Raw genomic sequence first — 14,491 nt, 5'->3', positions numbered from 1 at the left:
AACTTCAGCAGGACGTGAGAGTCTTAGAGAAACATCAAAGAGTTGGGAGAATGCATGGCTATGTCTTGCCGAGTCACTTCTTCTCTGCCTCATCTTCAAATGCTTAGCCACGTCCGCCTGAGTGTTGCTCTCAACACCTCAGACAGACAGAAATAAGGCAAGTGAAGAGAAGAAACAGGTCCAGAGAGGCGGTAGGAGAAAGCCTCTTTAGAGCTGCAATCCTTCTCCCCCTTCCCCTCACTCCCTACATCTCCAGTCCTCGACAAGGAGACTCAGTCTGCCTGGCCAGCTGTACGCTGAGCTCCACCACCCAACCCTGGACCTGCCAAACCACCATCTCTCCACAAAACAGAAGCGCTGCAATGAGTAACTGCACCCTCTTTCAAAAACTGCCTCTCCAACAAAAACCCACAAGCATATCTACAGGAAACAACTGACCCTTTATCTTGAGAGAGAAGATTTTTCATTTTGGAAATAGACATCTCACGAGCACCACTCTGCGCAGTGTTGACAGGAGTCTGCGCAGCAGCAATACACCATGGTCGTCGCTTCCTTCCACAGAGACTAGCATTTAACCCTTCTGAAATGTGAATGTTTTTGTCCTCTCACAGGTCCACACAGTTTGGAAACATCTTGCACTACATTTTTGCTGACGCTTTCCCATTTGACCACTATTAGGGTTTCTCTGCCACTTTTCCTCTTTCTTTTAGCTGGCCTCGACTAATGTGATGCTAAAATCAGCATGATTTATTATCTCGATAAGCAGCAATTCTATCCCATACTCAGTCACAGCCTGGGATGACAGTGCCAGTATGTTAATGATGATACAGGTGATCAATATGATATCCACTACCAGGAAACCGTATTCTCTGAAAGCCTGCCGGCCAAATTAAGCAAAGGTCCCAAAGGTGCTGTAAGCTATGCATTAGAAAACTGAGCATGAATTGCACAATAATAAAGCTGTCAGAAACTGTAATGCCAGAACAAACCTTTAGCTCAGGTGCCCTGACCTTTATGTAATACCAGCTACTGAATTCTGCCCAGTTTTATCATGTGCTCTCCCTATTTGCTGTACTCCCCAAGTTGCTCCTGGTACACACGCAGCAAGGGTGACCTATGACAAGGATGGAAGAAGCAGCAGGAAAAGCAGGTAGGCTGGTCCCACATCGGAGAATCAGGCCCAACAAATGGTGACGTGTCCAAACATTACAGCATCAATGGTCTAATCCTGATCAGACCATTTGTGGTCACAGTATGTGTGGATTACAGCACTATGTGTACCACTGCTGAGTTTCCCCCCAGTTTCCCTGCCAGACCAGGTGCTGAACCCTTTGGCGTTCTTGATGAGCTCAGTTGGCCACAGCATTTTAAATTCACACACACACGCTGGGTTTTTTTTCAGTAAAAAAACCACCACGGACATTGTACAGTGAAATTTGGGGTTAAGCTGACAGGGGACTAGGTGGATAAAGTTTTACCCCCTGTCAGAAGGGGAAGCAAAGTCAAAGTAAACAAGAAAATTTGCAGGCCTTCTCTCTTTTAAACAAAGACTCCTGTGTTTAAAATAATAAAAATCCACTGTACAAAAGCAAAGCAACTTCCCCCAAAATAGCCTCTCCTGCTTTATCAAAGCATTCATCAAAATTGTACTTCTCCACAAAAACAAAGTTCCAGGTAGAGCACTGGAGGCCTTTTGCTTTGACTAGATAACAAAGCAGTGATGCCATACTGAAAATAAGGCAAAATAATGAAATAAAGATACCACGTCAGAGACATATGGGTATTCACAAGCCATCAGAACATGGCTCCAACAGCCCGCATACAATCTGCATCCATGACTTGTAGCTCTGAGACTTACCATGGAGGACAAGTATTTGCCATGCTTGGTTGGGCTGTGCCTAGCTTATCTAGTTACTCAGGTGGTGCTTGGACTGCTGCTGCCTCTAGGGCTTGACTATGCAAGGATTTGTTAGTGTAATTTGTCTTCCTGATGTACTGATGTACCCAACAGGTAAAATCCCTGGTAGAGCTACAGTCATAGTGATATGAATACCCCTACACAGGTACGGCTCATCCTCTCGGGCTTGACTTGGCCTACCTCTTAGAAACAATGAAAATCAGATCTCGTCACCCATATTGCCAACTGTTGCTAAATATTTGTTCTTTTTTTATTATTTGGGAGATAACGGAGTCCAGGAGAAGGTGTAAGCATGAACAACACCAAGGACAGACACTTTATGGTATCTGAGTTCTTCCACGGGGTCACTATGAAGTAGGAGAAAGCACAGAGGTCTAGGATCAAAAGACAGTAGTAGGTAGGGGAGCGAGGCATCACCAGCTCTCCAGCACTGGGGCAGACATTGCTCACTGAGGTAGAAAGGAGTGATGTGGTGGGGAGAAGCTGTGAAGGGCCGTGAAAGTGAAGACAAACAGCCACTGTTTGATGAGAGAGAGGAGGGAGACACAGTGGAGAAAAAAACAAGGGCAAGGGTGACCTGATTGAAATAGCAAAGTGGTTTTGAGTTCTTTCATCTTTCTGTTCCCATTCCTTTCACGACTGCATGGAGCCACACTTGTATACCGAGGTAGAGCGGTAGGCCTGAGCTGGGCCCTGGCAGCCCTTGGTGCCAGCCCACAGAGAGCTGCCGTGTTACACCACGCTGGTTAGCCGACTTGTTTCCAGCTGCTCTATCATAATTGAAAAGGAGTGAAAACGCAGCAAAAGCTTTCCTGATGTGATTTTCCTACGTAAGCCATGTCCTGAACTTGTAACAAGGATGCCATGAGGCACTAAATGCTGGCAGGAGGGGTCCAAGTGACCTCTCTTGAAAGGCAGTCTATGCTACAAAATTTTGACTCTGAACACCCCCGTTGGAATGGTATTAGGAACAGAGGTGAGGATTTGTTTTTTTATTTAAATACTGTGTATTTATATTGACAATGGGAGCCTGAACATTGTTTGCTTAATAGAAACGCCATGACCTGTTTATGTGCCAGTTAAATTAACTGCGTTACCTAATGAAATGTTTCCTTCAGTTCAGAGCCTTACAAACATTTTAATCGACTGCTCTTAATGAAGACTTTCAAAACCAAAAACAATTTCTCAGCCTCTACAAGGACAACTGAAGGTTTAATGCAGTGCACTAAAACTTCTGAATCGTCCTCACACAGCTCCCCCAGGACATCAGGAATCATTACCATCGAATAAGTTTCGCAACAGAGATTGTTTAAAACACAACAGAGAAAGCGTGTGAGCCAATGCAGATCGCAGTTTAATACTAAACAGGAACAGGGACACAATAAAAGCAGCCTAGACTCTTTTCCCCCACTAAAATCCAAGACATTCTTAAAAACAGAGACGTGGAAAGAAACAATCATGCTTTTCCCTACACGGATCACCCTTCTGAGATCAGGAACTGGAAGAAAGAGACTTTCAACCCCAACAAGAGCCGGATTAGCCTCACCAGCTTCATACACTAATCCATTAAATTATCTGCTCTTTCCCATAAGGAGTGGTCAAAAAACCGCAGGTCTCAGCATGACCTCTTTTTCATTGATACCACTCTTCTTCTCACCGGCATCATTAAATCCTGATTCTGCTTCCTTCTTTCACAGCCCAGCCTGCCATCGCACCTACCAGCCACAGGCTCTCTCTGGCTGTAGGACCAGACAGGCAACCCCCTAAATGGACAAGCTGTCACTTGAGCAGCACTGAAACTCCAGTCTCTCCTGCCCAAAGTCTGGTGCTTTCCCAGCTGATGCACCAGGGCCAATGTGACCCAGCTGGGAAGTGCAGGCGAGATGCTCACCCTGCTAACATACACCTTGCAAGACCTATGTTCCCTCTTCAGTTGGAAGAGACCCAACTATTTATCAGTTTGCTGTTACAAGGACCCACCACTGCCACCAAAGCCCTGCTGTTAAGTGGCCGTCTGCCTGCGCAGCAAGATGTTTGCATAGCATCCTAAAAAAATATATTCCTCATCTCCTCCAGAGATATGTACCAGACACAAGTATCCTGCGGGCAGGATCTGGTTTGGGGCCCTGAACAGGATCCCTTTGCATATCATCGGTCCAAAACAAGTGCCATAAAACCCTATTTTTTTTTTGTTAACACTTTCTTTTTCCTGTGGTGATAGAGGTTGCTTAAAATTACTGCAAGAACTAGCCTTTGTTACTCTTTGAATTACATTGTGACTTTGATGTTACAAGAAAAATGCTGGGTGTGGGGTCATAAGATCAAGATTTCATCTAAATGTTTCATGGGCCAAATTCAAATTTAGAATCACTCAGTCAAAGCTAACAGGCTGACACCAGGAATATGCTTGTTGCCGTGTGCTTAATGAATATTGGCTAGGTCATTAAATTGCTTTCTATCCATGTGGATTTCTCTCTTAATTTGAAATTTATAGCTTAATACCTTAGAGCTCAATTATAGGGTAAAAGAGACAGGAATAAAAGTCACAGCTTTCCTGTAATTAGCCACGTGGGATAGTTCAAACAGAGCTTCATTCCTAGTGTCACAGGTCTTTCTTTTTCCTTCCTAGGAATGCTAGTCAGAAAAAAGCCATCCCACAAATTCTTGAGTACAGTAACAGAGACTGCAGATGAGTTCCTTTTACTCAGTCATCTGTAAATCACTTGCAAAAGGTGAATCCCAGAAACCTGTTTGCCTTTTTACAGAGGATAATTGCAAACACTGTCAGATTATTGAAAAGGAAGGACAGGCAGGACTATATTTGGGCTCTGAGCTGTAGTCAAGTTATGAAAAAATCAAATGTGTATCCTCCAGAGGAACACAGCCAGCAGTCAGATGGAAGGCTGGGAGACCAGTCCTTAAAGTCTCTGCGCTTGTACTGATCAACAACAAGAGAAATCTGTAAAGATATTTCATTATGAAAGGGAGGAAATGGTCTCTTTCAGGTTTGTTCTTTTATATTCACACCATGTTTTTCCTTTTGCGAGATGTTGTGTTGATTCATTACCTATTTTCAAAGAAATACTGTAAAAAAGTGAGGAAGAGACAGAGCACATGTTCAGTTGTGAAGTTTGGTTTTTTATTTCCAGTGGCTTTCAGTGAGGCTGTTTAAAAAGGCTTATTTTTTTGTTTGGTGAGGACTTGCATTGATGCTCTACAAAATGTTCTGGTGATCCCACCAAATCTTTCAAGCCCTCATCTGTTCAGGTGTTGCTTGACATATTACTTTCTTTCCTCTTTCATTTCAAGGACGATAGGTAGCTTCTCTGAGCCACATGATTTACATTTATAGTCCACCATAACTTATAATAGGACCAAACACAGTAATTTGCCATTTCCCACTAAGCAGATGTAACTATGTTTTAATACTTGTCAAAACTCTGCATGTTTCTAACATAGATAGCAAATTCTATTATTAGAAGTGTTATGTTTTGAGTATAGACACTTTCTGTTCTTGAAATTACAGTGCTTGTAAAAGCAAAGAATTATGTGTCTTGGTAAATGCAAGCAAAATTCAGCTATTAACCTGCTCTTCTGCAACTGTGTATGTTTACATACTTGAAACAGACAGGGGACAACATTTGGTGTAAAATGTGCCAGCCTTCATCCTGGGTTACAGAGAAAGGCCAGAAATTTTGGAAGCCTGGACCAAGGGATTCCGAGTCCAACCCGTGCCTAAAGCTACTGGAAGTAGAGAAGGACACGAATCTGAAGAGTCAGAAGCCATTTATCATGCTAATCCTTCCAGCATCTCATGACATCAGCAGGCTCTTCCAGTGGCTACTGCATTTTCCCCTTTAAACTTTTAACTTACGCCTCTTTCTTTGTTCCCAGCATCTGTTCATTCAGTTTAAACAATTTCCTGTTTTCCTAATAGAGGGAGAACTGATTAGACACAGAACTTATTTGCTGTACTCTGGCCAAAATTGTGGATTGGGTGGTTATTTTTATTATTTCTAGCAGCACTTATGGAGATCCCATTAATACTGAGGCTCCCTGATACAGCTTTGGTATGTGCAGGAAGAAAACTGAGGCCGAGGGGGAAAGATTTATAAGGAAATAAAGGCCATGAATACCTGGCTGGAGCCAGCCAGCCCCAGAATCACTCTGCACCTGTTTGGAGATGATGGGACAAGAGCCAGCTCCAACCTGGAAGCGGTCGCAGTGTGTTACGTGAGATAACCTGCCCCACAGGCAGGCAAAGTGTGCTAGTGCAGGCTCGGCGCTGTGCTGACACAGTCTGGTGGCTTCCAGGCATCAGTCAGCTCTGGTCCACCAGCTGCAGCCCAGCACTGCGCCCGTCGCACCGTACCTGCGATGCAATTGTGCCCTGAAGCTCACACAATCCCGCTGGAAGCAAAGTCCCCATGTCCCCGGCCAGCCCTCTGCCCCTGCACCACCCTGTCTCCATCCTCCTCAGGATTTCCTGCCTCCCTTTCCACAGCCTACTCCTGCAGTTTTTAGTTTTGTTTCATTTGAGCAAAAGGTCTAATGCACTCAAATGAAGTGGTGTCTCACAGCGTCCTTCAGCAGAGGACCCAAGCCCGACTGCTGGACCATGCACCCAGCAGACACGTCTTTGGCTTCCTATGAGTCATGCCAGGCAGCGACTGGTCTTACGCAGACCAGACTGATTTTCAGCTTTACTTTTCTGTTTACTCACAGATTTAATTTGCATGTAAGGAACTGCAGGGCTTCGCAAAGGAGAGCTGAGGACTAGGACAGGCTCCTGGGGCAGCAGAAGCAGGGTAGGGCCCCGGGGGTGCGTCAGGGAGGAGACGCAGCAGCGGGTCTAAGAAGTGCGTGACGAGTTTGGAGTTTGCACCGCAGACGGAGCCGACAGCCAGCACTGACTTCACCTCCTCCCTCTTGCAAAGCGGGGCAAGGGGAAGCACCTAACCGAAGGAGACCTGCTGAGGGGATCAAATCTGAGAGGAAAGCTCAGCTCTCCTCCCCCAGGTTTGGATGAGACGGTTCTTAAGGGAAACTCTGATTGCAGACCCTGGCCCTAGCGCGCTGCTCTGTCCTGGGGGTGTGCCGCATGCCCAGACTCGGCAGTGGGAGTGCAGGCAGGGAGCAAGGACAGACTACAGCCCGGTTTCAATGCTTTTTCTCAAAACAAACAAAACCACCAAGCTTAGCTTGCTTAAACAAGAACAGATCAAATTCTATTTCCCTTACTGCAGAGGGAAAAAAGATTTTTAAAAAGCCAGTTCAGGTTGCAGGTTTGAAGTCGGGAGTGGGATGACAGGAGCCTTTCCTCCCTGGACCTTACTTACATTGTGTGTGGCCAAAAGTGGGGGGAAAAGCCAAAAGGAGACCTGCTCTGGCCACGCTGAACTGAACCAGTTCTGGTCTATCAGTCTGGAGCGTCTCCTATGCCTGGTTGCATGGATGCTATATGTGGGACACACATTGCTCAGAACAGAACATCAACTAAATAGGCCACAGACACCACAGAGACAAACAATATTTCACCATTCATTGTGGGTGAAGCCCAAGCTCTCAGGATAATACCAGGGATGCGTTTTGTTGCATGCTAATTGTAAAGGATTCTTTCCCCATTGTGCTGTGCCATTACACACGTCTCCAGTTCACAAGTCACTAGAGTGTACCAGTACTCACCGGTGGCTTGTTTGCAGTAATAGACAGGCAGCAGGCATATACTAAATGACCGCACACTAGTGTGCACTGTGGCACTCATATCTAGAATTTGGGGCATCCTGGGTGTCTATACAGCATGACTTTCCCTCCCTCTAGGCTTTTAGGCACTAAACCCAGTCCCTTTGTAGTTTAAAGGTCTTATTTTTACCCAGAATCTCAAGACAATAATGATTGCCACACAGCAAAAGACGCACACGTACAAACATTGATTCATGGAAATGGAGTTAGGCTAGCGCTGTGCCAATTCACAGAGATCTGGTAACAAAACTCACTAACAACTAAACAGTCTTTTACCCACACCGACTGCAAGAGCAGCCCAAGCAGCTTTGCACTTACATGATACAAAAGGGGAAATCCGGAACACTCTTAAACCTGCCAGACTGTTGCCTACCTTTTCCTGAAGGGAAGAAGCAATCCATCTCCACACTGCTGCGGGAATGGGAAATGCAGAGAGCGCTGCTGGGGACCAGACCCTCCTGAGGCGGGCTCCGCTCCGTGGTCCGGACCAAACACCAGCCTGGCCTTTCGCTTGGCCTCTCCAGCAGCTCCACCGTCTGCCCCACCTGAATGCTCAGCTCGCTGCTGTGGCCAGCTGTGAAGTCCTGGAGCACCACGGTTAGTTCACACCCTCCAGACAACTGCCCAGGTTCAACAGAAAAAAAAAGAACAGGAAAAGAAGTTAGAGAGGGCAGGATGAAGGCAATCATCTTTGCATCATATTTACACTGGCAAAGACAGGATTTGTATTCCTTAGAAGCCAAGTTAATAATTTCTTTTGTCAAAGTTCAACATGTTGTGGCCCTGGTTTCCTTTACTTCTTTCTAACTGATTCTGCTGGGCTGAAGTGAGAAATCAAAGCTACCCACCCAGTAACCTTTTGAATGCTAGCTGTGGGTGAATTTTCTAGCTGTGAATTTTCTAGCTGTGAGTGTCCATCAGAAACCTTGCTTTTTTTCTTGCTTTAATTTCTGGGCTGACTTTCTAGACTGGCAATAGCCCAGGCTTCCTTGGCACTGTGCCCTCATGGCAGGACAAATTCCAGTTCGTCCCTCTACAGCATGAGCTAGACACATTCCCACATGCCACCAGTGCAGTGAGGAAACAGCTACAATTTTTTGCAAGACAAGAAACATGCCCTCATCTTCCCAAACTTGCTCTAGGGACTACTCAGGAGACTAGGGAATACTGACCGGGCAGATCAGAAAAGATCCTCCCATGTTCTCTGATGGAAAACAGAGGTGTAAATATATAAACGTAGAGTGATTGATTATATGCTGACTTCCAGGATTTGTATCTAAGAATAAATGTATCATCTTACTTCCGTACTGAGTGCTGGCAACCTGCTGCTTTCCTTCAGCCTCACACCCTGCGACTCTTGATGAACAATACCGGTCTGTGTTTAATTATAGTCTCTATATAACCAGAAACCGGATATATAAGTGCTTGTGTATATAGCAGAATAAACCAGAAGAAGTGATTGCACAAGCAGCAGAGCTAATGAAGCTTGTTTTCTTACAGATTTGGATCTCAGAAGTTGATTCTTGGTGTCCAAAAAGGTGTGAGCACAAATCTAAGTTTTTCTGGTGTGAGGAATCTTTCTTAATGCTCCTCTGTAGTGTGGATTTCTTGCTGTCTGCCTGTCATTAGGGGCCCTCTTCTGGGTCTTTCTCCTCTACATGCTGCCTGCTTCCCTGAAGCATGCACGAATCTTTGAGGTCCTTATTTCAGTGTCAAATTTGATAGGAATTAGTCCACTGATTCAAAAGTTATTAAGATGAGAATAGTAAACAAGCTGATTCAAAACAGTGTAATACCATAAACCTCCCTATTTCTTAGGATATGAAGGTAAACCCAAGCATATTTTAAAATGTTTTTAAAAGAACAACTTCTAAATCCAACTGAATTGGGAGAAATCTTGTAAGATGCTGAGTATCTCTGTGAAATCAATAAGAACTGGATCTGCTTATCAGCTTGAATGGGGAAGCCCTTGAGGAGAGCACACTTATCTCTACAGACTTCACACTTCAGCTGGTACAATCTCAAAATACCTTATCTTAGCCCAAGCAGCCCTGAATGCACACTCCCATGGGAACAGCCTGTCTCCCCACTCAGTGGCATAGTGGTTTGTGTGTCTAATGCAGGTGTGAAAGAAATCCCATTCACAGACGTAATATTTACAATTACAGAAAGGGGTCAGTGGACAAGGACTGGTTCTCACCTGTCCTGTGTCTCTGCCGTAGACGAAATGCTAGATTTGGGGAAGAAGAAGGAAATATTTCTCTGAAAGATTATTTGTAAATAAATAGGAAAAACCAAACAAAACAAACCATGGCAGCTGTTCGAGGCCATTCAGACAGAGTGCTTGCATTAATCCTGGCAGAAAGAGCTCAGTGGGTTGATGAAAGCACACAAGAGATCAGTTTAGCACCTAGCTATGCAGTTTATCAGCAAACCCACCATTCATCATACTGACATAATCTCCCTGTAACTGGAGTAAAAACATTCCCAGGTATGGTAAGAATAAGATATTGCTATAATATTTACTGAGATTTCTTTGCTATGGACTAATTTAGGAGTAGAAAATCTTTTTGATCCAATATGGTATCTGATCTGGTATGGTGTGAGATATTTAAGACACAAGAAAGAAACCTGATTACTTCTTGGTAAATACACTGACAAATCTTACCAAATGTGATGATTTTCCCCTAATTCTTTCACTACTCCTTGCCAAGTAAATTTTCTTTCGCCCACATTATGCTATCTATGATAATTCCGCTGAAAGTAATCAAATCTCTCTTTCTTTTAGGGGAAAACCTGTGAACAAACACTCTGCTGTATCTACTCTTCCAGAGATAAATTTAAAGCATCTACATGCTCTGCACTCGAGTACCACTAGGTGTCCGTGTTTGCCATCACACAGCAGCTAATTTGCTATAAAGAATTAACTCTCACCTGTCTTCAAAGTGCTTATCTAAGTATGATGTGCAGTGTCTAGCCATGAACGAGCTGGTTCAGTCAGAATCCCAAGACCCATCGCTTCCAATTATATAGGCAGAGGATGTCCCAGAATATTAAAAAAATTTCTTCAGATGGTTCGGGTTGATTTTTGAAAAATAAGTCATTTCTACTGCTTAAGCAGGAAAGGTGAAACAGCCCTGAAATATTCCAGGGAAAAAGGCCCAGTGCAGACAGCACTTGGGAAAGTTTGAGACTAACAAGGCATTTCCCAGGGAGCATCAGCCTGGGAAGTGCTGCCCTAGGCAGCTCCCTGCCGGTGACACTGCCCTCCGCACTGCGGGCTGAGGGGCAGCTCACTTGAAATCAGTCTATCGCAGGCCTTTGTCAATCCCTCCTCAAAAAACAAAACATCTGTGATACAAACAGATGCTTCAAATAGGGCAACACCTCTAAACATTATCCCAGAGGAGGCAGGTGTGCTCCATGACCCTCAGGTACCATCTAGCCCCGAGCTCCGGTTTTCTCTGATTCATTAAAAATAGCAATTTAATATAAGGAGAACTGGAAGTAATCATCCCCTCTAGGAGCTGCTTGGCACCTGCTGTGTCCAGCTCTTCCTCAGCAGGGGAGATATTCCCTTGGGTCCCTGGAAGCCATATGAATTTATATCACCTGCTCTTCCAACATCCTTTGGATGGAAACATGGAGCAGGACTTCCCCATGCTCCAACTCACTGGTTGGAGCGAGGGCTAAAATAATAAATTTTCAGGGAAAGACCCCCTCTTTGGCAAGAGGAATTAAGCAGGTTCCCTTTTACAGGTGTAGGTGGTAGGTGCAAGCAGTTAACTCAGGTAGGGACCCACAGATCATTTTTAGGTGTCAGCCACAAAGAACAGAAAAGGAGATCCTTCCTTTTGCCCAAGGCCTTCCAAGTATTTACCATGTCTGTTCTGTGTCTTACATACCACCACACCACAAAGACCATTTACTTACCAAATTAACCCATAGCAATCTCTCCAGAAAGCTGATATTATACTAATACATATACAATTTGTAAGCCACTGAGGAATAATGCAAATACATCTGATTCCCGATGACAGAAATCCTTTCAACTATGAAGTGATCCCTCAAGCTATTAGTTACTTAATTTGTTTTTAGAGAGTAATTTTCCAATCTCAGAGAAGTACATCATGCTTCTCTTTACGTCAGAGCATGCAAATTGGAATACAGATGGGCTGCTGGTTTCTCACACATATTGCATTTGGTTCAGAAAGAGAAAGAAAATAGAGAATGCCCTTAAGGTTGAACTTCACAGGTAAATGGCTTCATATTTTAGCATGTAGTGTTCACTTTTATTATTCCTGTGATGAAAAACACCATTAAAGCCACTGACTGGATATATTTAAAACCCAGACAGCAATCTAATCTTTGTATGGTACAACAAGATCAGTGAGAGACATTAAAATAAAAATGACAATGCAACATGCCTTTGCAGAGCACAAGGCATATGTGAAAGATGTGACACAGGGACAAATCTAATGAATTATACAGCAAGCAATAGCCTTAAAGTCAGGAAGAAAAGGAAATGGTAGAAGCAAATGGCAAAATGTAATGAGGAAGCAGGAGGGCCCCAAGCAGTCACGAGCGAACGTGCTGTTATGTCCTGAATGAAGCTAGCAGGAGCCCCAGCCTGTCTCCATGGTGCCTGCCACCAGCAAACCGTCTCCCATCCTTTGCGTTCACTTGTTCCTGGGCTAGAAAGCATCATTGTGCATTCAGTGTGTAAGTGTTTTCATCAGGATGTTCTAAACCAGATCACACCTGAGCTACAATAGAGCCTTGCCCTATGTCACCAGTGCAGGCAGGTACCCAGCCACACAGCAATTGAAAACTCCCCTCTCTACCACAGGACATTGCTTACTAACCTCTGAGCACCAATGCGAGCAGCTTATGTCAGACACCGACACTGGTGAATGAGTTTTGTCATGATTTTCATGAGCGTTTTTGCTTCTGGGAACACCCAACCGGGTGCCTGTAAGCTAAGGGAGGGTGAAGTGCAAGACGTCAAAATGATCCCAGGCATGGACACATCCAGGCATCCAGAGGCATCCAGGCTGCTACAAGTGCAGAAGCCAGCTCAGCTCCAGGGACCAGCAGGTACTGGTCAGTGGAGGATTACCATGAGATGGTCTTTCCTGAATCACAGTATGTGTGCATGGCCACTGCCACATCTGTTCAGTTTCCAGCCACAAAGCAGCAGCCAGAGGAAGCAAGGCTGAATGCCAGAGGCATATTTATCATTATACTGCAGATGGAGAAGACCTATCAGGTTACACGCTGTCTTTCCTCTAAAATAGATCTTAACTAGTACTAAATCCACTCTAGCTGAAAGAAAAGTGGGAATGAATAGCTCTCTAACAGGGTGGGCAGGAATTTGGGACATGGGTGTCTGGAGAAGGATTCCTCAGGCACTTCTTAAATGGGTAACTAAATGGTTTATCCTGCAAATCACAATGGATCTCATGCTGGTTCTAAAAGATGAACCCAAGCTCTGAGAGGCAGAGAACTGGCAATAGTGACACTGTAGTGGTTGTATCAGCATGAGTGAATAAATACCAGCTGCCCCAGCAAATGTATCAGCATTTCAGTTGTCTGTTTCTACAAAGGTGCAAAATATTGGTGTGCTTGGTGTTCCCTCCTGTGGCACAGTGCCATAATTAAGGTTTTAGTCCTCTCATAATTAAGGTCTTAAGTTTGTTAGAGGCTCATGAACCGCATTGTGGTCTGTGAAATGTGAGGGCACATAACAGAGATGACCTGGCTACCTGTTCTGTCAGGCAACTACATTTGATGCTCATGGGAGACCCTGTGAGCTGGACCACAGCTGGGGTTTTGATGCTGCTGTCTCCTCCCAGCCAGTCCTGGGGCAGGTGCTGCACGTACCTGAGCGGTTCCTTTGGCCCAGTGCTGTATTTGAATCCCTGGGCTGGACGCTGAGGAATGACTACAGCTCAGGCAATCTCATGGCCACTCACTGCCAAGTGACGTACACAGATCAGTTATGCCTGGGGTTCACCATTTCCAAATATGCCTATAGTTTGGTCAGACCCTTCTCACAACTGAGTAGTAATAGAGAACAGGAGAATAAATGTCAGTGCATTATACCTATCTCTCACCTTTGCATCATCAACTCCTTTTGAGTACCACGCTGCCCGAAAACACAGTAAGCTCAAGCGGCCATACCTTTGCCAAAGCCTATAGGCTGTCATTTGTCTGGCCTAAGGGCTCGTGACTGCCAAAATGCTCTGTCAGTACGTAACACATAAGCATCCTCTCATGCAACATTAAGCTATTTAAAAATAGATTATAATGTAAAGAACCATGTCCAGCCCAACTCACTATGCTAAATTATCCAGCATACTCTGTTATTAAAATTGCTGTATCATTTGTTCATATTTATCTCCTTTTCCTTTTTCTGATCCTAAAATGCTTCAATTTCCCCTTCAGTGTATTTTTCAATCATAAAATCGTATTCAGAAGCAGAATCAGCAGTGCACAGCATCTGCAGATGTATGTAAAACCCAATATACTTCAGGTAGGTAAGGAGTTGTTTACTCTGCAGCACAAATCTCAAGACAACATCTGATTTTCAGTCAAAGAATCAGCAATGGAGAATGAATCTATCAGGGTCAGAAGAGCTGCTCAGAGTATTTAAGTATTTTGAAATATGCCAACATCGTTGTAGAACTCCACACTAGCTGGTTATTTACATATATTCAATAGGACACAGAGCTCTGCTAGTTTAAACAAAGCATTCTGTGTGGTGCGGCACTGTGTCCTAATATAAATTGCTAGTTTTCTGTTGCTCTTAGGCTTTCTGTCCATCTGGTT

At 44.4% G+C, this 14,491-nt stretch overlaps 1 protein-coding gene across 15 annotated transcripts in view; it reads right to left on the bottom strand.

The window, feature by feature from the left end:
• The window catches only part of KALRN (kalirin RhoGEF kinase), a 532,819-nt gene that overhangs the window by 93,975 nt on the left and 424,353 nt on the right, over positions 1 to 14,491 (bottom strand). For 13 of the 15 annotated variants that reach the window (XR_005932657.1, XR_005932658.1, XR_005932659.1 and 10 more), the window contains exons 34-35: positions 9,861 to 9,890; positions 8,034 to 8,280 (exon numbers count right to left, since the gene is read on the bottom strand). Coding sequence is in view for 12 of the 15 variants with exons in the window: in XM_030018367.2 (XP_029874227.2) it covers positions 8,034 to 8,280; positions 9,861 to 9,890 (277 nt within the window). In the remaining 3 variants the exon portion in view is untranslated. The remainder of the gene's footprint in view (positions 1 to 8,033; positions 8,281 to 9,860; positions 9,891 to 14,491) is intronic. The other 2 variants (XM_041124231.1, XM_041124237.1) reach the window with 1 other exon arrangement.

Source organism: Aquila chrysaetos, chromosome 6 (genome assembly GCF_900496995.4).
Source record: "Aquila chrysaetos chrysaetos chromosome 6, bAquChr1.4, whole genome shotgun sequence".
Classification (NCBI taxonomy): Eukaryota; Metazoa; Chordata; class Aves; order Accipitriformes; family Accipitridae; genus Aquila; species Aquila chrysaetos.
Note: the sequence above shows the minus strand (reverse complement) of the source record. Positions and strands in the feature narration are given on the sequence as shown.